Source organism: Propithecus coquereli, unplaced genomic scaffold (assembly GCF_000956105.1).
Source record: "Propithecus coquereli isolate 6110/MARCELLA unplaced genomic scaffold, Pcoq_1.0 Scaffold228, whole genome shotgun sequence".
In the NCBI taxonomy this organism is placed as follows: Eukaryota; Metazoa; Chordata; class Mammalia; order Primates; family Indriidae; genus Propithecus; species Propithecus coquereli.
This window is the reverse complement of record NW_012147819.1, coordinates 794,380-821,248: the sequence shown is the minus strand read 5'-3', so window position 1 is coordinate 821,248 and position 26,869 is coordinate 794,380. Positions and strand designations below refer to the sequence as shown.

At 39.9% G+C, this 26,869-nt stretch overlaps 1 protein-coding gene across 1 annotated transcript; it reads left to right on the top strand.

Moving 5' to 3' along the window:
- The first annotated feature begins 25,051 nt into the window (after positions 1-25,051).
- Positions 25,052-25,994, top strand: LOC105811124 (nucleophosmin-like). Its single transcript, XM_012645253.1, has 2 exons — positions 25,052-25,697; positions 25,779-25,994. Exons 1-2 carry the CDS (start codon positions 25,143-25,145, stop codon positions 25,992-25,994), a joined length of 771 nt encoding a protein of 256 aa, XP_012500707.1. The 5' UTR covers positions 25,052-25,142.
- Positions 25,995-26,869: the final 875 nt, after the last annotated feature.

The window sequence follows — 26,869 nt, the reverse complement described above, 5'->3', positions numbered from 1 at the left end:
GTATTTAAGATTTCAGAGAATATGCTGGATCCATGCTGATAACACATTCACAACATCTCTCCTAAGAACACTATTACTAATGAAATACTGGGATACCATACAATTTGTTAATCCTATACCACTCTGTCACGGAGGTTCCAGTGTAGTTCTATTGAAAATATTTAAAATAACTTTAATATTTCCAAAGGGCTAAAAGCGCTCACTTTTCCCCCCCATATGACATGATCCATTTCTTACTATAAGTACTTCTGAGGCATAAATATAGCTAAAAATGATAAAATAAGACAAAGCTGTTATAAAATAAGAGTAAGAAAAAATGCCTGCAGATTTAAATTCAGAGATAACTTTAAGTTGTTAATGTTGTGCACTCTTCTGTGTAGTTTATAAGATGTATAGATTTAAACAGTTTGTGGAACAAAAATTTTAGAAATTAACTTTTCCTAGGACATAAACAATCACTGCTACATATCTTGCTCCTGATTTATCTTCTCTATGCACAATCAATAAAAAGTTACAACTAAAATGTCACTTGTCTTTTCAAAAAACAACATGATGTATATAGTTTGTTGGTTTTTCAATTAAATGTAGCATTATTTTCATTGTTCTTGCCTTATAAATTCCCACTATTTCAATAACTACTACTGTTTTTGCTTTTTTCTACTTCATTAAGAACAAGTCTTATGTTCAGTTTGGGACATTGTTTCACTACCAATGGCTACTGAACTACTAGTGAAAGGTTTGGTTCAGGATAAAATAGGACAATGAGTAAATCAAGGCCTGTGGGTTTCATGTTGCTTGCCTGGCTTCTCATTTGGACCTGAGATCAAATCTCAAACCTCCCTTTCACTGTATACAAAGCAGATTAATTGGAAGTGGGAGGAAAAGAGGAAAGGGAAAGTTGAAGGAGAGCTTTCCAAGCAAATACCTTAGATGTTAAGAGAAGCCATTTTTCAATTGCTAGTTTAGTAGGGGCTCCAGCTGGGTAGGGATAGGCACAAAGAGGTTTACACTTTAGGAGAAGCAGTACCACACATCTGCCTGCAAATTCAGAGTCCAGTGGTAGGCTGGATCTTTGGGGCACCAGGGGTTATACTTTACTGTGTGCTCCCATGACCTATTTGTGTGAGCATGGAGAAGGGGCAAGCTCTCTAGTGTCTCCTATGAAGGCACTAATCCCATCATGATGACCCTAATTAACCCTAATTACTTCTTCATCTCCAGATATCATCACTTTGGGGATGAATTTTGGGGGAACCCAAACATTCAGTCTGTAACAACTACTTAGTACCAATAAAGGTATTCACATATTAATCAATTTAGTTTCCTATTTGCTAAAAACTGAAAGGGCATGTGTATTTAAGCTGTAGCTATTAGCAAGGACTTTTAAAGTTTATGAAATACACCTTGAAGAAATGGGAACACTTTATGTCCCTGAATAAATGGGAAGACTCAATATTGAAATATGTCAGTTCCCTCAAGTTAATTCCTATCAAAATCCCAATGCTGTTTTGTTGAAAACTTTCCAAAATAATTCCAGTTTTCATCTGGAAGAATAAATGTGTATCAATATATAAGAAAATTTTGAAAAATCAAAATAATAAGGGAGTATTTGACCTACCAAAAGTCAAAAGAATATGGTGTGGGCAAGAGAGTTAATAGATCAATCAAAAGAATAATATATCTAGAAAAAGACCAAGAATTTAGTATATGATAAAAATAGAGTTTTTAATAAGTGGTAAAAAGATGGTTTATTCAGTAACTGGTATTGGGGCAACTGGCTAAGTATATAGGATTTTTTTTAAGTCAGACACCAAAATGAAATCTAAAAGGATTAAACTCTGAAAAGGAAGAAAAGAATGAAGAAAGAAATGAACAAACTTGGAAATACTAGAAAAAATATAGGCAAATGTAAATATTTTAATAATCTTGTAATAGGGTCGATCTTTTTTAAAGTGTGACACTAAAGAAAAACTTGAGCATAAAAATACTAATGGTTAATAAAAGTATGAAAATATTTTCAGCATCACTAGAAATGAAAGAAATGCAAGCAAAACAATGATTTTTTTTTTTTTTGGCCTGTTGCATTAGACAAGAATGATAGTACCAAACATAGACAAGAGCATAGGAAAATGGGTACACTGTTAGAAAGATAAATCGGTTATAAATTGGTACACTCTTCTGTTATTATGATTATAGTTGACATACATTAAATACTTACTAATTGCCAGACATTGTTCTAAGTGTTTTACACGTGTTACGTCATTTAATCCTCAGAATAACTCTCTTATCCCCATCTTACTGATGAGAAAATTTAAGTATAGCTACAGCTAATAAATGACAGAACTAGGATTCAAACCCAGAAAATCTGATTTAATATGTATACATATTTTGTCAGGATATAAATTTATTCTGAGAAAACAAAAATGTTAAGGACATTTGTTCCAATGTATGCAGTTCCATAGACCCATATTCAAAACCCTGGGGGCATATGTGTTTCAAAATTCAGAATTTCTCAGATTTGAAAAAGGATTTAATATATTTTTATATAATATATAATTTCTATAATAAATATTTCTATAATACACTCTATATTAGATAACACCCTCAGGGAGTACTAGGACAGCATCCCACAACCAAACATTAATAATTTTGCAGCAAAACATAAATATTCACATGAAGTCAGATGTGTGAAGATTACAAATAGCTTAATAGCTTCATAGGTTTTAGGTTTTTTATTTTTTATTTTTTTTGAGACAAAGTGTTGCTCTGTTGCCTGGGCTAGAGTGCCGTGGCGTCAGCCTAGCTCACAGAAACTTCAGACTCCTGGGCTCAAGCAATTCTTCTGCCTCAGCCTCCTAAGTAGCTGGGACTACAGGCATGTGCCACCATGCCCGGCTAATTTTTTCTGTATATATTTTTAGTTGTCCAGATAATTTCTTTCTATTTTTAGTAGGGATGGGGTCTCGCTCTTGCTCAGGCTGGTCTCGAACTGCTGAGCTCAAATAATCCGCCTGTCTCGGCCTCCCAGAGTGCTAGGATTACAGGAGTAAGCCACCGCGCCCGGCCGCTTCATAGGTTTTAGTGCCAAATAAGTTCATGTCAGGTCAGCTTTTATCACCAACTGGGTTACAAAAAAGTTTTCAAGAGTTTTTTGTATTTCAGAACCACAGATAAAAAATTGTGATTCTGTAATAGCATAAAACAAAAACAAAAAATTGAAAACTGTGTTTCTAATAGAGAATTGATTAAATACACATGTTTATATATTGAACAAAATGTCTAGGCTCAGACTTTTTTTTAACTTCTTTTACTTGAGTGTATATGCTTTGTTGCTGGCCTGAACTGAAGTAGATAGTTTCTAAATTTGACTTGCAAATTCTGGAACTAAAAATCTCTTCCTGTGATTCTCCTTGTTGAACATTTTACCATCACCACAAGGCTAGAAAATTCCTTGCCAAGTAAAACAGGAACTATAGCATAATATTGAATTGGTGAAAAACTAGACTTGCTGGTTTAGTGTACTGTAAATTACATGTTCATCTTCATACATTCAACCAATTTAAGTCCAAAGGAGTCTGCTTCCTTGATCAGACAACTTTTAGCCATTGTGTCAAGAAGAAAAATCAAAAGAATAAGGGCCTACTTCACTCCACTTTTACTTATTTTTTCTTAGTTGTCAAATCTCAATAACATAGTGGGTATTTTTAAAGTTGGGACTGTTATATAATCCCTTTATATATCCCCAGGAGTACCTATTAGATACATTGTAGACTGTTGATTTGATTAAATATTTGCTTAATTGAAAAATTAAATGAAAAGATATAGGTAGTCTTGTTTCCTGTATTAGAAATAAAGATGAGACTATTGTTTTGTTTTCTCCTAACTTCCTCTTTGTAAACCACCAAACTCTCCTAGCTGTTAATGGATGGTTACTGCCTGTGTTGTTAGCTGGTACCACGCCTTATTTTCTATATTATGAAACCGGTAACTCAGCACAGAGATAAGAGCTGTTTTCATGTCACTACCTGCCCAAATAAGGAACCATTCCCAAAGAAGATCCAGAATTGCATCCATCTTTCAACTCTTGGAGTGCTTTGCAGAGAGTTATTTCCCCACACCATATACTGACTAGTTTGCTGTTTCGTTATGCCTTTCCTGTGTATAACAAGTGCTGCACCTGCACCTGAGGTAATGCTGGAGAAGAGTTTAAATGCTACCATGTCTGAATAAGTACCAAGAAGAAATTACGGTTTAAACCAAAAGACACTTAGTTATATTTAAGTTGAAAAATTAAGTTTGTTGTTTTTCTGCTACTGAATGGAAACGGGGACTCGGGAGTAAGTAAAGCTTAATTTGTTTTAAGAAGTATATTTCTTCATTCCCAAACTGTACTCTGTGCAATTTAATTCTACTACAAGGCTAACAACTTTTTACAACATCTACTTGTACTTAGGCTGTGGAGTTTCAACTTTGAGCCTTTTTCCCATGTTTGATCATTGTCTTCCAGATTTAATTATTCTGTTAGAGAAATCATACTAAATCTTTAGGAAATCCAGATTTATCTTACTTAATTTATTTAGTTACTGAGGAGGTTTTTCACAAACAGAATTGATTCAATCCTAGTGACTCTGCATTATAGTGAGGAAAAAAAATGACTATTCAGCAAGGCCTATCATGCTCATTATGCTAGGCACTGAGGATTTACTGGTAAGAATGGAAAAAGAATCCCTGTCTTCATGGAATTGGCAGTCTAGTAGGGGGAAGCAAACATTACTCAATAACGACACAAGCAAATATAATATTTAACTGCAATAAATATTCTGAAGGAGTGGCACCTACTTCTATAAAATTGTATAATATGGGAATTTGACCTAGTCTCAAGGTCCAGGAAAAACTGGAGATTTGAATGATAAATAGGAGTTCACTAGGCAAGGGAGACTAGGGGAGGGAGAAGACTATCTGGACAAAGGCTCTGGGAGGGAGGGAGCCTGAATCAGTTAAGGAACTGAAAGAAAGCCTCTGGAGTAAGGAAAAATCTAGTGAGGTAGGTGGAGTGCAGGCTTTGCAGGAAGGCTGGGTAATATTAGCTATCTTACAAATTTATAGGAAAAAATATAGGAGGTAGGAAATCTTCCCATCTTTGTTTTCGAAAGCCTGGACCTTAAGCAGAATAGTAGGACTTGAAATGTAGCCAAAAATGTTAGAGAGAAAGTAGAGTTTGAGGAAAGTGGAGTTTCCTTCTGACATTAAAGAAGATTCCCTCCAGGTGTGGGGAGAAAAGAGCTGGGTGGAGAAAGGCACTGAGAGCAGAGAGATCAATGGGACCACCCAATAATGAGGAAGACTATAGCCAAGGTCACTGAGCGGAGCATTATTTGAAGCTTAAGGAGCTGTGGAAGCCCATTTGGCTCTGCAGATAGCCCAGCCACCACTGGAACGAGCAATGTCCACTGCCTGGGCCTAGGGGCTTGCATCAACGCTCCACCCTCCCCTCAGCAACTCCAGGCAGAACTTCCTTTGACAGCAGCCAGTACTTGGCTTGGTGACCACCTTGCAGAAATGATTCAGACCTTGGCAGATTTTGTCCGCTCCTCCATGTGGGTAACCTCCCTTTTAACTGCCCAAAGAAGGGTAGGTAGGGCTTTGGAGACCTCATGAGATGGTGGGGGTGAAGAAAGGAAATCTTCCTACACCTAAATGTGGACTAGAATCTGAACTGAGCCCATTTAAGGGCCCTGTAACTGTCCCCACTCCATACACACACTTGCAGTGGTGCAACCATTTCCTTTATGGTAATATTAATAATATCAATTATAAGCTGGTAGGGAAGAGGGTATATATGGTACAAATATATAAGGTCATACCATAAAAACCATACATCTTTACAAAAACAATGAAATAAATTTTAAGCATTTCGTATTAATGTTCTTGATTCCCTTTCTACCATTCTCTATAAATATATATAGATAATAGTGTGTGATAAGGAAGCACAGGCGGAATAATAATCAGAAGTCCTCCTGATTCTCTGTTTTGAGGTGTGGTTTTTCATGGAGCAGCTTGAATTATTAAGCCAATGCTCTCAAATGGCCTCAGTGAGAATTAATTTCCTCCTTGGAGGCTAAAACATCTTCAGTGTTATTGGAAAAAAGGTAAATAATAATCCACCTGAAAACTATGTATTTTCAGGTGTGAGCCTCACAAAGGAAGATTTGAAAATATTTGAGGAGGAAAAAAAATGATAAAAGGCAAAAAAAATTTTATTTGGGAATAAATGATTCTTTTATAAATTATTTCCTTTTTTTCTTATCCAGTATAGTATTATAACCAGATGCATTGTTCTATATGACAGACTGGGGCTTGGGTGTCAAGAAGGAAGAGTAAAATTAAAGTATATTTTAGGACATATGAAGCACAAAAGATAAGGTTCTTTCTCTAATCTTTTTATTTTGGACATTTTCGTTGGTATTTTAATCATATTCTGCTGCTATCCCTAGCATAAAAGATTTAAAAAAATACATTTGCAGAACTATTCACTGTCTTGTCCAAATTCTGTTATCATTAGAGTGCTCTCAGCTGGAGTGTCATTCACTGCTTTATGATGAGCACATTAAACAGGAACAAGTCTTTAAAATTACTTTGACTGAAAGCCGGTTTTTCTTCTCGCCCTGCTCCACCTCAACCCTGTTTAATAAACAAGAAGCCAGACTTCTTAAAAACTGACTTTATTCCACATAATGTCCTTGGTTAGAAGATAGTTCTTTTAATTTGTATTTTCTGTAAGAGTTTTTACCACAAGCTCAAGCAACTTTTTTTTTCTTTCAATAATATGTGTAATAGACACACTGTGTTGAGCGATTTGAAAAGTTCAAGTCAAAGGCACAGTATGTAATTAACTGCCCAGAGAACCATTTCACTGTGGGAATCACTTAAGTGCTTCTAGTGGGTTTTGTGGTACCTAAGGGAGATGATACTACGCTTTTAATCAGGCAAACCAAAAAGCTAACACTTTAATGACTTAGCAGCCCAACTGCTATGAGGACTCCAGATGTTCAAAGCTCTCAAGAGCAACTCTAGAAATCCTTGTCAAGTTCTGTAGGCCCAAGGGATCATTATGTAAGGTTAGCCTTTGAAAACTACCTGTGTGGATTTTTTTTTTCTTTTTAACTTTGAGACTGTTAAAGGTAGAGGGCGTTTCGTTTTGTTTTGTTGAAAATAAGTAAAAAAATGCATTGAAACTTGAGACATATTTGGAATAAAGGTAATTTGGAAGTATCTCTTCTCTCCTTTTAAACTAGTTACTGGGCAGGAAGAACATTGTGCTTTTATAATAAATTTGATTAAGAGCCCCCTTCGGGGATATAAAGAAAGCTTTAGATTTTCTCCAGAAAAGGGATATGTACAGTCATCTCTTGGTATCCGCAGGGAATTTGTTCTGGGAGCCAAAATGCACAAATCTCAAATCTCTTATATAAAATGGTGTAGTATTTCCATATAACCCTCACTCACCCTCCTATATACTTTAGATCATCTCTAGATTACTTATCAAACCTACTACAATGTAAATGCTGTGTAAATAGTTGTTATACTGTATTGTTGAGAGAATAATTACAAGCAAACGTCTGTATGTGTTCAGTACAGACACAACAATCCATTTTTTTACCTCAAATATTTTTGGTCTGAGGTTGGTTGAATCCATGAACGCAGAACCCATAAATACAAAATACTGTCTATAAAATTTACTTAAAATTTCAGGAGATTGACTATAAAGAAACCTAACTTTATCTTTCCACTATTTGTAAAGTCTTGATTATTAAAAGCTGTACGAAATGTTAAAAAAAAAAAAACCCAGTTGCTAAGGAAATTGTGAGTTTACATCTCACATCTGGCCTCTCTTTTTTAAACACTTCAATGTTATCAGAAAATACTTTTCAAAATATTAATAGAATTATTTGTCTAAGCTTATATTTGAACTAAGCAATTTAGTCTTTTTTGTATGTTTTTAAAACTCTCTCCTTCGAATGTTATTTTTAATAGCTTTTTTGTGTATTTTTACAAGGAATTAACTCCTCCTGCCAAATCCAATTAATAAATAGAACTATCTGAGACCTTGTACTCTCTAGAAGCTGAACACAGAGTCTGAAATTAGTACCACACCGAATCTCCATAATAAGGGCTTGCTCATTGCGACACTCTCTGATATTATCATCTAGTGAAGCATCAGAAATACATTTAAGAACCGAAGATTACAGATCCCAAGCTGACCTCCCAGGAATGACGTCTTTTCTGTTTCCAAAGCAAAGAAAATAGTGATTCAATCATGCAATCATTATTAGACAAGTTATTTCAGAACGGGGAAGAGAACTGTCACATAGCATAAACTGTTATTCTGAGGGCCTTATCTGTCAATGCATTGTGTCAGGTAGTAAGCTGGGATACAGAGGAGTTAAGACCTGGTCTCTACCTTGGATTTTAGCATCTAGTTGGGAAGATGGAATAAATGCACTGGATGATACAAGCCATGATATGCTAAGTTTCAGATCGGTGTGACAAAAGGATTCCAAGAGTGCAGAAAAGAGCTTGGTACGAACTGCTCTAGGCAGGAACTTGGTGTGTGCTGCTGTAGTTGGGAAGGCTTCATGCAGAAGGTCCCAGGCCTGGACAGGTGAAATGCAGGGTAATAAATCCAGATAAGGAAAACTGAGCAAATGACCTGAGGCTGAAATGAACAAGGCACTTTGGAAGAATTTCTAAAGTTTTTGATTTGGTATTTTATGTGTTGTAGATAAAGAAGAAAGGACATACCTTTACAATATTTTGAAAGGTAGGTATAAAATAGGAGTCCATTGATTCATGTAGGGATTGTGTATGTTATAGATAAATCTGCAAAATTCTAGCCTTAAGTGCATGAAACTCCAATGAGAAAATGCCCTTCCATTCCAAGTGTGCATGTAATCTTCACAAAGAAACTTCTAAAATGATTAAAATAACAATTCCTGCAATAGCTGTGAAAGGAGAAGTTAGGTCTGAGCTCATGCTTTAAGATATGTGGGGTGGGGTTGGATGAAAGGATCAAGTAGGAAATAGCAAAGTCCAAAAGGGCACTGAGGTCACGAAAATTATTTTGGGAGCTAGAAGTTTATATTAAGCATTTTAAGCAGTGGCTGGAAAGTAATGTGGCTCATGTTACTTCTTGTTCTTTGTCCCAGAAGCAGCAAGTTGACTTAAAAGGAGCAAGCCTCTGTCTGCATGAAAGAGTTTGAAGAAAGAGCAAACCACCTCTCCAGTAAACTTACTACTGGTTTACTTTTCAGTAATTCGGTTTTATAGTAACTTTACCAGCAACCAACTTGAATATAAGAATAAAAGTTATTCTAAGTAGTATACTTAAAACCAATTCTCACTCCCCATCCCACCGCCCAAATCTAAACCATTAAAGCTTAGGGCTCCACTTAAACCAGATTTATGTTATAAGGTCTTATAAAGGTGAAAAATCACTGAATTAATGACACATTCTGGGGAGCCAGAGCTAGCTCAATTCTTGGGTGGATTGGCTAGTTTTCACATTATCTGTGGTAACAGTAGTATTAGCTACCCATATTGGGGGCTTACAATGTACCTGATACTGTTCTAAGCATTTTATGTTTATTATCTCATCTAACATCCGAATAGCAATAACCTCATTGCTATTAGCAGAAATCATGATTTCACAGGTGAGGAAACTAGTAAATAGTCCAGCCAGAATTCAAGTACTTTAGAGGATGACTCTAACACCGTCCCTAGCTACATATCTCCCTTCTCCTGGAATGTCCTTCCCACTCCTCTCTGCCCATCCAAATTTTGTTAAGGTCCAGCTTAAATCCTGTCTGTGGAAAATGTTCTTAGTGCCTACAGCGATGTCTCTCATCTTAGAACTCTTAAAGTATCACAAAGACATCACATTAGTAAAATACGGAGTAGTGGGGGATTCACAACCTAATCAGAGTGAAAGAATATTGAGCGCTTAGTCTGTACAAGGAATTGTCCTAAGAATTATCTACGGATTAACTGATTTCATTCTCATAATAAGACTATAAAGTCAGTGCTATTATTTCCATTTTATAAATGTGCAAACTGAAGCAGAAATAGGTTAACTAACTTTCCTAAGGGCACAGGTTAGAAAACTTTCTCAAGTTGGTGAAGACTGTAGGACTTGAGGATTAAAGGAGTTAATAGTGTGAAGCATGTAAAACAGTATCTGGTACATAGAGTAAGTGTTAGCTATTATTACTATTTCACTCCACTCCCTCTCCAAAAACACTCTCTGTCTCCATCCAGCTGATTCATCTGCCCAGGAAGAAAATGAGGCATCTTCAATGAGCCAGATCCTGGGTTTGACAGTTTTATAACTGTCATTTCACTCATTCATTCAACAAATGTGTATTGAGCACTTACCGTGTTCCAGGTATTATTCTAGGCATCAGGGATACAGCAGTAAAACAAAGTGCTACTTCACAATAATCCTGTAAAAGGGGTTCATTAGCTCCATTATTACAAATGATAAAACTGAGATTCACACAGCTAGACAGTGGAAGAGTTGGTGTATAAACATAACTTTCTCAAACTCAAAAGTTCTAGGTCTTTCCCTCAGAAGACATAATACTACCTCTGCCTGTGACTCACCTAATATAACCTATTCTCCCTCATGAAACATAATGTATTTGGCAATTAGGAAGCTGTTGCTTCTTCTTCTCATGTTTAGGTTACAATTTCCCAATAACATCACCATCATCTCCAGATAGTATTTATATAGTATACACGTGCTGTATCATTGGTGAGGCTGCTCTCCCCAACCTGCCCAAAGTCTTCCAGCAAATGAACTACTCATAAAAAAGGAGAGCAGCTCTAGCTGGGGATGAGGGTAGGCTGGGGGTGGGTGGTAGATGGGCATTGAACCTCAGTTGCTCTGCCTTTGGTCTCCAAGGTGACCCCCAATGAACCTCCTAAGAACTCTACTGCCCCACAGGATGCAAGGGAAACCACTGTGGTTGGGGGAAAAGCTCTGGTTTTGTAATCAGAAAGCCTATTTTATTAACATATTTTGGTTATTTATTTAACCAATACCCATATATCACTTACTATATGACAGGCACCACTGAAAGCATTTTACAAATCCTAACCCCTTTTAGATCTTAATTTTGAGTCTCAAAAGTTGTGTGATTATGGCCAAATCTGTTAACTTCTCTGAGCCTCCATTTCTTTGTTGTAAGAATGATAAAAATCTCTCAAATTATAATAATCAAATGAAATAAATCATATGCCAGTGCTTTAGAAACTACAATATAGCAAATGTTATTGTCATCTTGGTAACTTGCTATTCAGACTAGTTGGGCATTTCTCCTCCTAGGAGCTGCCGATCTGTGATGACCAGAGTTGATGTGGACAAACCTGAGCTGTAGGGACTGGGCTATAGAATCAGAAACTACATTTCAAGTTTCAGAAGAGCATGAAATATTAAGACATCAATATAGTTATTTAGAATAGTGTGTGTGTGTTGTGTGTGTGTGTGTAGTTACTGCAATGAGTTAGCAAATATTTAATCCACAGGAGAGTTTGATGTCATCCCCTCACTATTCCTTGTCTAAATTCTATTCACCTTCAGGTCTCAGCTTAGACATTACTTCCTCTGGGAAGCCATTCTGATTCCCAAGCCTGGGTAAGGGGTTTCTTCTGTGTGCCTCCATAGCACTCTGTTCTTCCATTCCCTTTTCTTAATAGTTTTCTTGTCTAGCTCCTCAACCAGACCATAAGGTTTGGGAGGAACTAGGTCTCACCTATTTTTTTTTCAGCCTTGTATCCTCAGCATTTAATAGATATACTCGCACTTAGTAGGACCTCAATAAATCATGGGATTAAAAAAAGATTCTATATCTGGAATGAAGAGATAGAAAGAACTTGGAACTCTAGTATATTTACAGAGGACTCCCATACAGTTGTTCTGCTAGGAATATGTATCTGTTCTTGTTATCATAATATTCTGCTCTAGTGTAGTGAACATGGGCTCCTAAGGTGACCTTGTGACTAGCATCCAAGGTCACACTGCAAGTGCTCAAAAAACATCAGTTGATTTCTGATTCCTAGACAGCTTTGCCCACTAGCCCATTATGGACTTTCAAGTGACCAATTATCCTTGACAGTGTGTGTTTGTAATGAGGCTTAAGTTCAGTTTTGAGATTTGAGTACAGGTGGGACAGATGTTCCATTTTAAGGACTCAGCATCTGGAGTGGAGACCGGAAGGGAAGCCTGGCAGTGTTGTGTTATTGAACTTGTTTGGGGAATACGAATATCCTTGTCAGTTTCAGAAGGGTCAGTGAGTATTCTGTTCACTGAAAAATTTCATACATTGCAAAGAGATGAAATGGCATTGAGAATAAAATGAAATGTCATCCACAATGAAATGAAATGTCTGGGAAAGGGAAAAGGAGACAGACAAGGATGATAGAGTTGACAGTCACAGGCAGACAGCCGTTTAGCATAAGTTAATTTACCAGCCAGTTCAGTTCAAAAGGATTCTTATATCTGGCTTACGCTATGATATGTCAGACTCTGACATGATGGTAGGAGGGGAGGAGGTATAAAGGGCCATTTCCAAGGACAGAATATATTTTATGTATGAATCACAAAAGCACATGAAGGACCAAGAGGAAACGGGTGTTTTTCATCTTTTTCAGACTCATGCCACCCTTATGTCTATGCCAGCTCCTCTGGAAGGCAGAACCCAAGCAGTTTTGATGCATCAAATTAAATTTTGTATCTACATGGAGGTGGATAAAAGATTTCATTTAGAATTAGGCAGCAATATGCATATATCTGTGCTCACATACGTAAGTACGTGGCTAACTTCTTCACAAGGGTCAACTAGAAAGCAAGGCACTCTTATTACATACATATCTCTTAGAATATGACTTTACACTGGATGTTGGTAAATAAGGCCTCTGGTTGTAATTCAAATGACATTTAAAATGCAAAGATGAATAAGACCTTGGTTTCTAAAAACTTGAAGTATTCACAAAGACTAAAAGACAACATAATTCAGTGCTTTTCTCATCATAAGCAGATGACAACACAATTCCTATTAAGGTATCTGAAACTTTCATCTTTTCTCCCTAAGTATCCAGGGAGGGAAGCCCAGAAGCAATTGCACAACAGAAACATCAAGACAGTAATGAAGACAAAACATGATTAGACTGTAAGCCATTCTCCTTGGAGTGTCTTGGACAGAATAGGTATTCAATTACCTTAAATGAGAGGGTTGAGAGTTTCCATCTGAAGGAGGACCGAAGTCTTTTGACACTTCAAAGGGATTGTATTAATAATATCTATCTAGCGACCCTGCTCTCGCGACCAGTTTTTGTCAAATCGTGGTTAATCAGAGCAAAGGCCCAGAGAAGGGAAAACCAACACTCTGGGCAGAGCGACTATGTCCCACCTAGGCACAGCTTCCACCTGTGTGGTCATCTTTCTACCTGCCTGATCTCAAAGTGCCTGGTGGAAAGACAGGTGGACAGGAGAGGAGAATGCTGCAGTGGGGACATCTTGCCTACTGACAGCTGCCCCTGGAAAAAATAGAAGGTGATGTAACATGATTTGAAACTACTGCACTCTTGAAATTTTAGATTTAAATATAAAATGGAATCATATTATACATGAACTTTAGGATTTTATTGTGCAAAGGAAATCCGTAGTGTATCTTCTCTTAAGTGCAAACTCTGTTATTTTAAAGCAAAACAATCATATTTTAACCAATATGTCCTCTAAGCTTGACTTTTATTTATTTATTTATTTTTTTTTGAGACAGAGTCTCACTGTGTTGCCCGGGCTAGAGTGCCGTGGCGTCATCCTAGCTCACAGCAACCTCAAACTCCTGGGCTCAAGCGATCCTCCTGCCTCAGCCTCCCGAGTAGCTGGGACTACAGGCATGCGCCACCATGCCTGGCTAATTTTTTCTATATATTCTTAGTTTTTCCAGTTAATTTCTTTCTATTTTTAGTAGAGATGGGGTCTCGCTCTTGCTCAGGCTGGTTTCAAACTCCTGAGCTCAAACAATCCTCCCGCCTCAGCCTCCCAGAGAGCTAGGATTACAGGTGTGAGCCACAGCACTCGGCCTAAGCTTGACTTTTAAATGGCAGGTTTTCTTATGGTGAAATACTTTCATATGCTGAAATTTATTTCTGTAATCATTCTGTACTCCAAAGTAATAGAAAAATAAATCACTGAAATATAAAATACATTCAGTAAAAATTTTTAAAAAGTACAGGACCAACAAAAAGTTGCTCTCTTGATATTTTGTAAGGTAAGAATTTATTTTTGCTATTATTTCATAAAAGAAATAACATAGCATAAAGAAGGACTATTGGTAATCTGACAACAAAGAAACAGATGAATATGTTTTTATAAATATATATATAATTTTTGAGTTTAGAAGAGTTGTTATATGAAATTTTATTTTAACAATATCACACCCAAAGTGGAGCATAAGTGTTCAATTTATTCTCATATTTTATCTTTATCATTCACTATTAAATTCAGTTTCTCATAGGGTTGTTAAATATAGAAGTAACACTCTTAATGGCATTTACCTTAATTTGGAATATTCTGTGTAAACTAAAGCAAGTTTGCCCACAACTCTGATGCTGTCCTTATTCCTTACCCGGCCCTGAAGAGCGTGAGGGTGGAGCCTGGTGCCTATAACAAGATCCTACTCAGTGAGTCCTCTTAGCCTAGGCTGGGCAACTGAGGCCGAGGGCTTCAACTCAGAGCCCGCAGGGCTTGTGGGAAAAGATGAGGTGGCCAGTGAAAACTTCCCCCTGGACCAGTGCCTGTTCCATTGTTCAGCATTTGGAAGCCGCTGTCCTACAGGATGTAAAGGTCAAGTTTGCTCTTGATCATCCCTAACCATTAGATAGTTGGCTGTAGTCAGAATAACAATCACAAAGAGAAAATCAATTTTCTATCTTATAAATGCATAATCTCCTCCTTTTGTCCATTTTCTGCGAGGGGCCACACATTGTAATGGGTTGAATAATGTCCCCCCCACATTTACGTCCACCCAGAACCTCAGAATGTGACCTTATTTGGAAATAGGGATGTAATTTTTCTTTGCAGATGTGATTAATTGTAATTAGTCAAAGATCTCAACATAAAATCATCATAGATTTAGGGTGGGTTATAAATCCGACGACTAGTGTCGTATAAAAGAGGAGAGGACACAAAACAGCACACAGGGAAGACCACCGAAGACGGAGGTGGAGATTGGAGTGATGCTGCCGTAAGCGCAGGAACGCCAGGAGCCGCCAGGAGCAGGAAGAGGCAAGGAAAGGTCTGAACCTGGAGACTTCAGCAGAAGCATGGTCCTGCTGACACCTTGATTTTGGACTTTTGGCCTCCAAAACTCTGTGAGAATAAATTTTTGTTGTTTTAAGTCACAAAATTATGACAGCCCTAGGAAATTAATACAAATATCTTTTGCTTTTTATGACTCAAATCTCTTTCCGCTCGGTCCTTTGCAAGAATGAGGCTGTACAACTAAACAAGAGATTCTTTGTGGAATCTGCCTGTGGACTAAGTAATATTTCTAGCTTCACAAATTCCTTGCTAGCCTGTTGGTTGTCTCTCATCATCCTGACATCTCACTCGGTACCATTTATCCTGTTTTTTGCTTCTGTTTGCCTGCTTCCTTGTGCCCTTAGGAGCTAGCAGGAGCGTGTTTGTGCAGATGGGTGGGTACCTTTCTGCTGCCCTCTTTCCATGGAATGCTGAGTATACCCAGAACCAATTCAGTGGATTTACATTTGGAAGAATCCGTCATGCTCAGGTCTTTTCCGAGATGGTCATATTTTTACCATTCATCTTCTTACATCAGTGCCCAGGCATCTGCCACTGATATTTATAACTACTTGTCTATTTCAGAGACTCTCTTTTTCACCAAAACAATGTCCCCTTATTTGGTAACCCTCCTGGCCCCTGTCTATCTGCACTGGTGCCACAGTAATCCCCTAAGAAGAGTCTCACTGTTCTTTTTTCAACAGCTCACATGGTAACCTTACCAGTTCAGAAAGAACACGAACATTTATTGTGTACCAGGTAGCAGCTCGGCACTGTATCAGGAGGTCTCTTGCGTATTTATCATCATGGATACGCCAAATAAGAGAAAAACCCCTTAGTCTTCAATTCCAGCCCTCTAGTTCTCCCCAAATGCTGGTCATTTCTCCTCTAAGTCTCCCCCAGGGAACCACTGCACCGCACACAGGGTTGTTTCTGTGTTCAGACACCTAGAGACTCTCCTGCTAATGTGTAAACAAAGGAGAAGATACTTTCGTTATTGAGAAAATGGGCTCACTTCCCTACGCACAGAAGCCAGTACTGTGTGGCAGCGGCTTTTTCGAAAAGAAAGACTTTATTGCAAAACCAGTCGGCAAGGAGATAGGAGCAGGCTCAAGTTTGTCTCCCTGATTTGGGGTCTGGGGCAAATTTATTGGTTCAGGGGGCAAGGGAAAGGATTTAGGAATGTTGGCTTGGCAGAGTCTGATTGGAGGACTTTAGATTTGGTCACTTATGGACAAGTATGTTGAAGTGGATTTTAGCCCTGGATCTTCCAAGCCAATAGAACTCTCGCTTCTGAAAGATTTCTGGTGTTCAGGTTCCAGTCACGTCCCGGTCTTCTTGGTTCTGGGTGTTGTTAGAGGTCAAAGCTTTTTCCATGGCACATGCCTGGGCTACATGACTTGCAGTTTTTGGCTCTGTTATACCTAAAAGGTAACTTGACATTTTGTTATCAAAAGAGTAGGCCCAGTTTGGGCCGGTCCTGTGGTTATACTTTCTCTCCTATACCTGAAGCCTATTTTGGGTGTTAAGACAGAGGGGAAGAGTGAAGCCAACTCTGCAGCAGACACCCCTTAAAGCCTCCTGTCCTGAGCTGCCCTCTGGCCCCTGGCCCTGCCCCATCCCAGCACCCCTCCGCCTTCCCGTCTGCCATGCCATTTCCCAAAGGCAGTCTGCCAGGGCTGAGTGCAATCATCACCAAGCAGGAACCCCACAACTTGCCCAGCCATGGGGAGATCGGAAGGCTAGTAGTGGAGGGGCCCCTTGGGGGGCTTGAGGCAGCAGCTATTGCCAACTTGTACAGAAACACCAAACATTTTAAGAACTGGTATAGTTACACTGATGGATGACAACCGGTACCAGCCCTGTCTCACTGTGTGACCAACACTGAACAACTTAACCTCACTGAGACCCAATTTCCATGTGGGTTCAAGGAATCATATTTGTCCTGCCCACCTTACCGTATTACAATGGATCTTTGTCTATAATGAATACTTACTGCTTAATAATTTAGATGCATTACTAGAGCTTCCCATATGATCTTGGGCCAATTATTAATATTATTTAACCTGTTTGTGCCCGTTTCCTCATCTATAAAATGAAAGGTAACAATAACACCCATCTCTGAGAATTGTTGTGAAGATTCCATGAGTTGTTGGAACAGTGCCTGGCACCGTAATAGTTAGGTGGCACTGAGTTGACAGACACCTAAGTCCTATAAGTTGAAAGAGAGTCTCAGGGATCTAATTACAAAAATGAAAGCCCTGAGGGTGACCAGGAAGAAAGGCTTTACTTTTGTTTGCTAGACATTTATATTTCCAGATGCTGAAAGCTACCAAAGACAAAAACAGAAAAGCAAAAAAGGTTCTTCTTCAACACTTACATGGCTTCTAAAAAATTCCTCTGACTTTCTGAGTCATCACATACCTTGTACCCTTTTTTCCTAAAAATCTTGTTGTTTTTTCCATTATTTCCTTATGTGTCCTTGGGAAAATCACTTCTTTGAGCCTCACTATATGAAAGTCCTCTGAAAATTAGATACACCGTGTCACTATTAGGCAGGAAACATTTTTATGATTTATTAATTACATAAGTACAAACTTCTCTTTAGGACTGGAAATGCTCCTGTAAGATTCATTAAAGTTACAAGATGAATAAAAAAACCTATGGAGATATTCAAAAGGATAGAGGACTATGTATCTTTAAGATGGATAGACCGGAAGACTAGGGAGACTTAAGGTGTTCACACGTAGAAAAGGTGAGAATCATGTCCACTGTTTTCCATCTTCCCTGATGAGAGGATAAAAGAACATGGGCATCAACAGGAGGGATTTGGTTAGACATGAAACATTTTTTGGCTAGTGAGGATTTTGAAAACTGAAATGCACTGCTCAGTCTACATGGGTTTCTTCTCCGAAGGTCCATAGATGTGATATATAATAAGGATATGAGGATGAGCACACAGGGTCAGGTCAGGGGATTTGCCTGGAAACATCCCAGATGCTCCTGAACTGCCATGTCCATACCCACACTTTCCTTGAACAAATTTATATTTTCAGCCTTTGCTGATTTAATAATTTATGTGCATCCTATATGTAAATTGGCATTGCTGTTTATTAAAGGGTTGTTGCATTGAGATTAGAAGCACAGACTTAGGAGTCCAAAAGCCTGGATTCCAATCCTAATTTTGCCCGTCTCAGCTGTGTCACCTTGGCTAGGTAATTGATTGCTGTACCGTGGTTTCCTCACCTGCAAAATGGAGATAATAAGGGTTCTTACTTTACAGGTGGTCGTAAGCATGCATGGCGTGGAGCAAATGCTCACAAACGGTGGCCAGTATTATGCTGAAGTGGGCTCTTCATAGTTTCAAAGGGCACCTCTTAGGGCTAGTACTTACAGATTTGTTTGTTCTATTATATCTGTGTTTTATATGTGTCACTTTCCAGTCTGTAGTTTGCTCCTCCTCCTCCTGTTCCTTTTCTTCAATCTATTCTTACAGGAAAGTACATTTCCCTCCTTGTTTATTGGAGTTGCCATTCTGCGACCTCTCCTCAGGTCCATTACATCTTCCTCGAAGAGAAGTGACCTGGAATTGTTCAAGTGTGATCCTCCCTAAACGCAGAAGGATGGGGTGAATAATTTATTCAGTTACCTTCTGGCAATACGAATCCATGCAATGACTTTCAGGTGAAGGGAATTTTCACTTTCCGACTATCTCATCTGTTAGCAGACATCTCTGTGCAACACTAGGGGTCACTGTTAAAGCAATATTTCAAAAGCATAAGCTTTTAACCAGCAATGAAATTGAGAAAGAATCCTTCGGAACTCTGAGAGTGAAAAGATAATTATACGGGTAGTTTGAGGGCAACAGCTGGGATTTTATCAAGTTCCTAAATTGAAATTCGTTTCTAATCTCTTCTTGTTTCTCACCGCTAGAAAACAATTCCGTTTTCCCTGAGGTGGTAAGACCTCTACCTGGGAAGATCTGGGGGTGAAAAATCTGCTCTGGCTTGGACTGCTGACTTCTAAATCAACTTCTCCAGCTCTGACACCTAAGCCAGGCCTACTTCCACCTTCCACTCTGACCCTCTTCAGTCCGTTTCCAGGTGGCAATCCCCCCTGCTTGCTCCTTCAACTCGAAACATGTTAAATCAGAATCCACTTCCCAGTCCCTTCCTCGCCTCCACTTCTACACCCAAGTAGACTCCCCTTCTCACCCTCCTTATTGGTGATTAAGAGTCACTCTGCAATTTCAAGGTCTTCATTCACCGAGTGCTGTTGATTTTACTTCCTAATTGCTTTTTTTTTTTTCCTAATTGCTTTTTGAATATGTCGTCTTCTGTAAAATTGGAGTAACAATAGTACTCACGGTATAGAGTTATGTGGATTCAATACGGCACCATTAGGCAGTGACCGCCTTTCTGGACTCCACACCTCCCCTTTGCAGCCATCAAGGGAGATCCCCAGGACCTCTCCAGCTCTTGTCAAGACCCCCTGATTGTTCCTTATGTGCCTGGTGACCATCAGGACTAATCCTGCCACCTCCCTTATCCGGCTGATGTGCATCCACACAAGAAACTTGGACTCCCGGGTTATCTCTCATCCCCTAGGAATCTAATCCCTACCAGACTCGGCAATGCCCTTTTCTGACCTCATCTGCCATCCTCCCCATCTCCTGAAACCCTTTCACCTGCTCCCTGGACCTTGGATCAATCATTAACAGAACCCTCCTTTCATTCAGCTCTCTTCTGGGTGTTCCCTTCACCGCCACCTACCTGAGTCTTGACTGTGTCCTTGGACACTCTGCTTCCCCTGCAGCCCTCTGGGTGTTGGTGGTGGCTGGGCTGGCCTCTGGCCCCCAGGGCCTGGAGGTAGGGGAGGGCTCCTCTTGCTACCATCGCAACCCCCACCCACCTTCTCCATGAACACCCTGCTTTGAGCATCTTATCATCCGACCGGATCACTTAGCCTCCAGTCATTTAAAAATCACTATTTCATTATTTTAATACCAGAATCACTCTCACTCTCTTCAATATTACCCTATCTCGAGTCTTAGCAATTTCAAGTTATGCACACATGATCTTTCTACCACGCCGGCCTCTCCTCTAACGATCTTGTCCTCCATCTGACCTCAGCAACTCATTTCCATGGCCATAGCCTAGGCCAGCGCTGCCCAAAAGAACTTTTGCAGTGATGGAAAAGTTTTATATCCATTCTGTCCAATAGGGTGGTCTTAGTCCCATGTCACATGGGGTTACTGAGCACTGGAAATACAAAGTAAGTAGTATATGAGGAACTAAATTTTAAATTTTATTTAACGTTTAATTTAGATGTAAGGCATCTGCGCTTGTGTTCTTTCTTCTCTCCTGTTTCTATAGATGAACTTAGCTCCTCACTCAACTCACCACTGGAAATTCTCCCTCCTTCATCAGTTTTCCCTTCTCTACAAGGTTATAACCATCAACCTACAAACATGCTGCTATTTCTCCTATCTTAAAAAAAAAAACAACAACTCTTTAGGCCCCAGCTCCCCATCTGGCTACTGCTGTATTTCCCTCATTCCCTCTGGAGCAAAACTCCTTAAAAGAATTGTCTGTGCTCACAGACACTAGTGCCTCTCCTCCCATTATTTTCTGAGTCTCCCTCTGCAACTGTTCGTCCCCGGGTACCCATGGCCTCTGTAGTGCCAGATCCAGGGATTCTTTCCCAGTCCCCACCTGGGTTGACCTATCAGCAGCATTTTACGCAGTTGCTTGATGACGCCCTCCTCCTTCAAATACTGTTTTTGCTTGGCTTCCGGAACAGCACACTCACCTGGTCTTCCGCCTGCCTTTGGGCTGCTCCATTTTCATCTCCTAAAATAGTTTCTTCTTCCTCAACTCCTCCACCTCTAAATGGAATGCCCAGGGGGGCTTAGTCTTCAGATCCCTTCATTTTCTATTTACTCCTTCCTTAGTTGATCTCATCTAGTCTAGTAACTTTAAACATCACCTATATGTTAATCATTCCTACATTTTTATCTCCAATACAGATCACTCCCTGAAGTCCAGGCCAATGTATCCAATTGGTAGCTGGAATCTCACATCTAACAGGTCCTGAATTGAACTCTTGATATCTCCCTTTCTACTTGCTTTTCCTACAGTCTTCCCATCTGAATTAAGGGCAATTCCATTTGTCTAGCTACTCAGCCAAAAACCTTACACTTAGCCTTGTTTCCGCCCCCACCCCTATGCATTGTATCCGACCCATCAGCAAATGTCATTGATTTCATCTTCAAATTATAACCAGAAACTGATCATTTCTCCCCCATCCATCGCAACTGTCTTGTTCGTCGCAACTGTCTTGTTCTGAGTCTTGTTCTGTCTTGTCCAGAATTGTTCTTCAATTCTGCCCTTGTTCCTGCAGTCGACCTTAAAAATCAGCCAGCGTGATCTTGTTAAAATTTAAGTCACATCGTGTCACTCTCCTGCTCTAGTGGCTCCCAGCTCACTTGGAATAAAAGCCAAAGTCCTTATTATGACCTTCAAGGTCCAACAAGATCGGGACTCCATTACCTCTTTGCCTTACCTCCATCTTCTCCTCCCCTAATTTTCTGAAGTCTGGCTAAACTGGCCTTCCCGCTGCTCCAGGAACTTAGCTCCTACCTTTGGGCCTTTGCACGTGCTGTTCCTCCGCAGGGACTGCCCTCCGCCCAGGTATCTTCATGGCTAGTTCCTTCATTTCCTTTGGGTCTATTCCAATGTCACCTTTTACTGAGGCTTTGCTTGGCTCTGCTATCTAAAAATTTTACACCCCTCCCCAACACTTTATTTCCCCTTTCGTGTATTATTTTTTCTCCTTGCACTTAGTGTTACCTAACATACCACTAAATGTTATTTATCTGTTTTATTGTCTGTCTCCCCGGGAGAATATAAGCTCCACGATGGGAAGGGTTTTTGTTAGTTCTACTTACTGTGGTATCCCGTGGCCTTGATCAGTGTCTGACTTATTCACTTACTTATTGAGTGAGTTAATAAAACAAAATGATTCATTAATATCCTTAGAACATTGCCTAGCACGTAGTAATAGCTTTATTAATCTTAGCTGATTTTTTATTGCTACAATCATCATCATCTTCCTCACTACTGGATTTGTCCCTTCTCTCTGTCCCTGCAGCAGTTTCCCCATGGCGGGCTCTCAGGATCTCTCACCGAGACTATCTCAGTAGTTTCCAGATTGTTTCCCAGCTACTGGTTTCGCCTCCTTTAGACCTACCCACTGCTTCTGTCTTATGTTTCTTGAAAACAAATTTGCTCCTTTCATGCCCCTGTCAAAAACTCTTTCAGTGATTCCCCCGCTGCTTTCGTGCGAAAGTCCCAGCACCCACATGACAGACAGCAGAGCCTGCCGAGATCCAGCCCTGCTCACCCCTGCAGCCTCCTTCTCTTCACGCTCTTCTTACGCTCAAGACACCCCCACGCGCCTTGCCCTTTCGAAACACTGTGCCTTTCTCTGTCGAGAACACCCCGCCCGGCTTGTCTGCCTAGTCAGCTCCTAGTCATCTTCCAAAACCCTCTCCAGGCGAGCGCATCCTCCCCTGCAGAATTTGTTCCTGTCTGCTTTGTGCTGTGTCTCTTCCTTATGCATACCCACTGGGTGCTGCCTCACACCTACTGTGTGTCTTTGCACATGTTCTGCCCCCTTAACTGAGTCCGATTTGCTCCTATTCCTGTCTGCCTCTCCTGCTTGGTGTAAATTCTTTTTACAAAGCCTAATGTTTCTTGAGCTGAGGTGGACTCCGGGACCTGCCCCAGCCATACTTCTTCAATCATGTTTGTTCACAGCCTTGTAGAATGTACGCTCCTTAGCGGGGGGTGCAGCCCTGACCAGCGCTCTGTGAGGGCAGGGACCCCGTTGGTTACTACTCACCTCCATACACCAAGCACCTGGCTGATAGTAGGCCCTTCGTTTGTTGAATGGATGCTTGACGGCTTGCATATGTCCCTGGAGGATATGGGCTAATTTGGGTGAGGATATGCAAAGTCACACGGATCAAAGCTTATTTTCCTGTGACATCCATTTTACTTGAAGATTTGAGGGGAAAATAGTAAAGAATTTAACTACTTTTTAACTTATAGTGTATATCAAAACAAACATATATTATGAATAAGAATATTAAATTCACAAGAACTTGAAAGACCAAAGAGAACACTTCAAGGAAATTTCGAGTTTGTGGCAGGTCCCTGAGAGGTTCCTTCTGCACTGCCTGCCGGTTAAGCGGCCTCAGTGGGAAGGTTCTGAAGCGCCGGCTCCTGCAGCCACCGCTCAGTTTTCCTTGCTCATATCGGCGCTGTTGGAGGCCCCATCTGCACCCCCAGGCGCGGTGCCCATTCATTATTTGAGGCTTTCCTCCTGCCATCCCTTACCTTCAGACTGAAGGGGGACCTTCGGACCCCTAGAATCCATTCCTACTCCTTCAAAACATAACACCCACCTTAGCAGATATTTGCTAATCTAGGAGATACCCAGTATCTTAATCCCTTCCTCCTTCAGGGGCTTCCCACTGTGTGCATCTCTGTAGGAGGCAGGACACTACTTGTCACTGCATGATTTTGGCTGCAGTTTCTTTGACCCAGCTGGCCTTGGTTCCTGCCTGGTTTCTTGATCCAGGTTATGCTGCCTTCTGTCGATCCCATGAGCTACCTTGTAGCCTTCCAATAAATGATTTCTTCCTTAAATTAACTAAATTTCTGTTGCTTTCAAATAAGAACCTTGACTGATATTACACACACACACACACACCTGTCTTTATTTAAAATTATGTTTAGCTAGCATTCAATGAGCATTTACTATAGGGCAAGCACTATGCTAAAATTTTATATGCATTATCTTATTTAATTTTCATAACAGCATTATGGAAAATGTACAATTATCTGCATTCTACAGATGAAGAAACAAACACAAAAGGGTTCACTATGATCCCCCCGGTCACATGGCTTGTTAAGTCCTGGACATAGGATTTAAACGCAGGGAATCTTATTCCAGAGCATCCTATACTCATCAAAATAACGTATTGCCTTACCCTCCTGAATTTAACTCTGCCTTCAAATCCTGTATTCCCTGAGAGCTCAATTCTCACTTCCTCCATGGAACCTTCCTGTCTGCTCCAGCACACACTGAAGGATCCTCTTCTCAACTCCCACAGCACCCACTGTCGATGCCAAGTAATTCACTTCCCAGTATACTGTGCTGTTATTTCAATGTCAACATGCTGTGCTACAATATACTCCACTATTATTTAGTAGTTTTTTACAGATTCATTTTTTCTCAATTCATTTCTGCTCCCCTAGAACAATCTCATACTTCTTTTGTATGCCACTTGGTAACAAAGGGTTAGGCTAGCAGAGTGCTGTATGTGACCCTAGGTCTCTATCCATAGCATGGTAGGACTTAATGAAGACTAGGGACTCCTGTTTCGGAAGTTCATTCTGTTGGACCCTAGCTGAATTCTCACTACTAACAAGAAAGATAACCGACAGTGCATAGGCTATAGGGTCAGACTGGCCCAGGTTTAATCTACTTCTGTTACTTTACAACCCAGACAAATGACTCGAGTTTGTGGAGCCTATTTCTTTTCTTGTGCAATGGAGAAAATACCTAAAATACATGGTTGTGGTGAGCATTACAGGTATTAATAAGTAAAGCCTAGCCCCGGTGCAATTCCGTCCTGTGTGGCTATTCTTTGGAGCAGTAGTCGTGTATCTCCGTCCACCTTCTCTCCTACCTAAGTGCGTGCCACCACCCCATGGAAGATTCGATGGACATGGACATGAGCTCCCTGAGGCCCCAGAACTATCTTTTCGGTTGTGAACTAAAGGCCGACAAAGATTATCACTTTAAGGTGGATAATGATGAAAATGAGCACCAGTTATCTTTAAGAACAGTCAGTTTAGGGGCTGGTGCAAAGGATGAATCGCACATTGTTGAAGCAGAGGCAATGAATTACGAAGGCAGTCCAATTAAAGTAACACTGGCAACTTTGAAAATGTCTGTACAGCCAACGGTTTCCCTTGGGGGCTTTGAAATAACACCACCCGTGGTCTTACAGTTGAAGTGTGGACCAGGGCCTGTGCATATTAGTGGGCAGCACTTAGTAGCTGTGGAAGAAGATGCAGAGTCAGAAGATGAAGAGGAGGAGGATGTGAAACTCTTAAGTATATCTGGAAAGCGATCCGCCCCTGGAGGTGGTAGCAAAGTTCCACAGAAAAAAGTAAAACTTGCTGTTGATGAAGATGATGATGATGATGATGATGAGTTTGACGATGAGGATACTGAAGAAAAAGCTCCAGTAAAGAAATCTGTATGAGATACTCCAGCCAAAAATGCATAGAAATCAAACCAAAATGGAAAAGACTCAAAACCATCAACACTAAGATCAAAGGGTCAAGAATCCTTCAAAAAACAGGAAAAAACTCCTAAAGCACCAAAAGGACCTAGTTCTGTAGAAGACATTAAGGCAAAAATGCAAGCAAGTATAGAAAAGGGTGGTTCTCTTCCCAAAGTGGAAGCAAAGTTCATCAATTATGTGAAGAATTGCTTTCGGATGACTGACCAGGAGGCTATTCAAGATCTCTGGCAGTGGAGGAAGTCCCTTTAAGAAATAGTTTAAACAGTTTGTTAAAATTTTCCATCTTATTTCATTTCTGTAACAGTTGATATCTGGCTGTCCTTTTTATAATGCAGAGTGAGAACTTTCTCTACGGTGTTTGATAAATGTTGTCCAGGTTCCATTGCCAAGAATGTGTTGTCCAAAATGCCTGTTTAGTTTTTAAAGATGGAACTCCACCCTTTGCTTGGTTTTAAGTATGTATGGAATGTTATGATAGGACATAGTAGTAGCAGTGGTCAGACATGGAAATGGTGGGGAGACAAAAATATACATGTGAAATAAACCCAGTATTTTAATAAAGTAAAATAAATAAATAAATAAATAAGTAAAGCCTAAAGTACTCCATATGAGTTTATGTTCTCTTTCTCTCACCCAAAATGGCTCTTGTGAGACATCTGAGAATCATTTTCTTTTTAACAAAATCAGATAGAGTTTCTCATGATTGACGCTTTGGGTTGGATAACCTCTTGTTGTAGGGGCTATCCTATGCGTGGCAGATGTGTGGCAGCATCCCTAGCCCAGGCCTTTATCTGTTAGGTGCTCGGAGTACTCTCCCACCCCCACCCCTCCCCTCCACCCAGTTGAGACAACCAGAAAGGTCAAATGTCCCCTGGGGGACAAAATCACTCTGACTGAGGCCCACTGAGATAAGGGATATGACATACAGCCTATATAAATGAACAGTTTATATAAACATTTTTTATAGCTCAAAATGACTTATTTACAGCTTAGGTAATCGGGATAAAATGTTGGCGATCAGGTAGGGGAAACAGAATTGACAAAAAAGACTTTACTTCTACTTGAGGAAGAAAATCCTTTCTACTTTTTGCCTAAACACCACATGCCTCTTATGGCAGCACCAA

What these genes read in the sequence shown, in the direction of transcription:
- LOC105811124 (XM_012645253.1), top strand. Translation starts at nt 25,143, where the DNA reads ATGGAAGATTCGATGGACATGGACATGAGCTCCCTGAGGCCCCAGAAC. An exon ending in AAGCTCCAGTAAAGAAATCT is followed by an intron (nt 25,698 to 25,778) that starts GTATGAGATACT and finishes CTAAGATCAAAG; the next exon opens with GGTCAAGAATCCTTCAAAAA.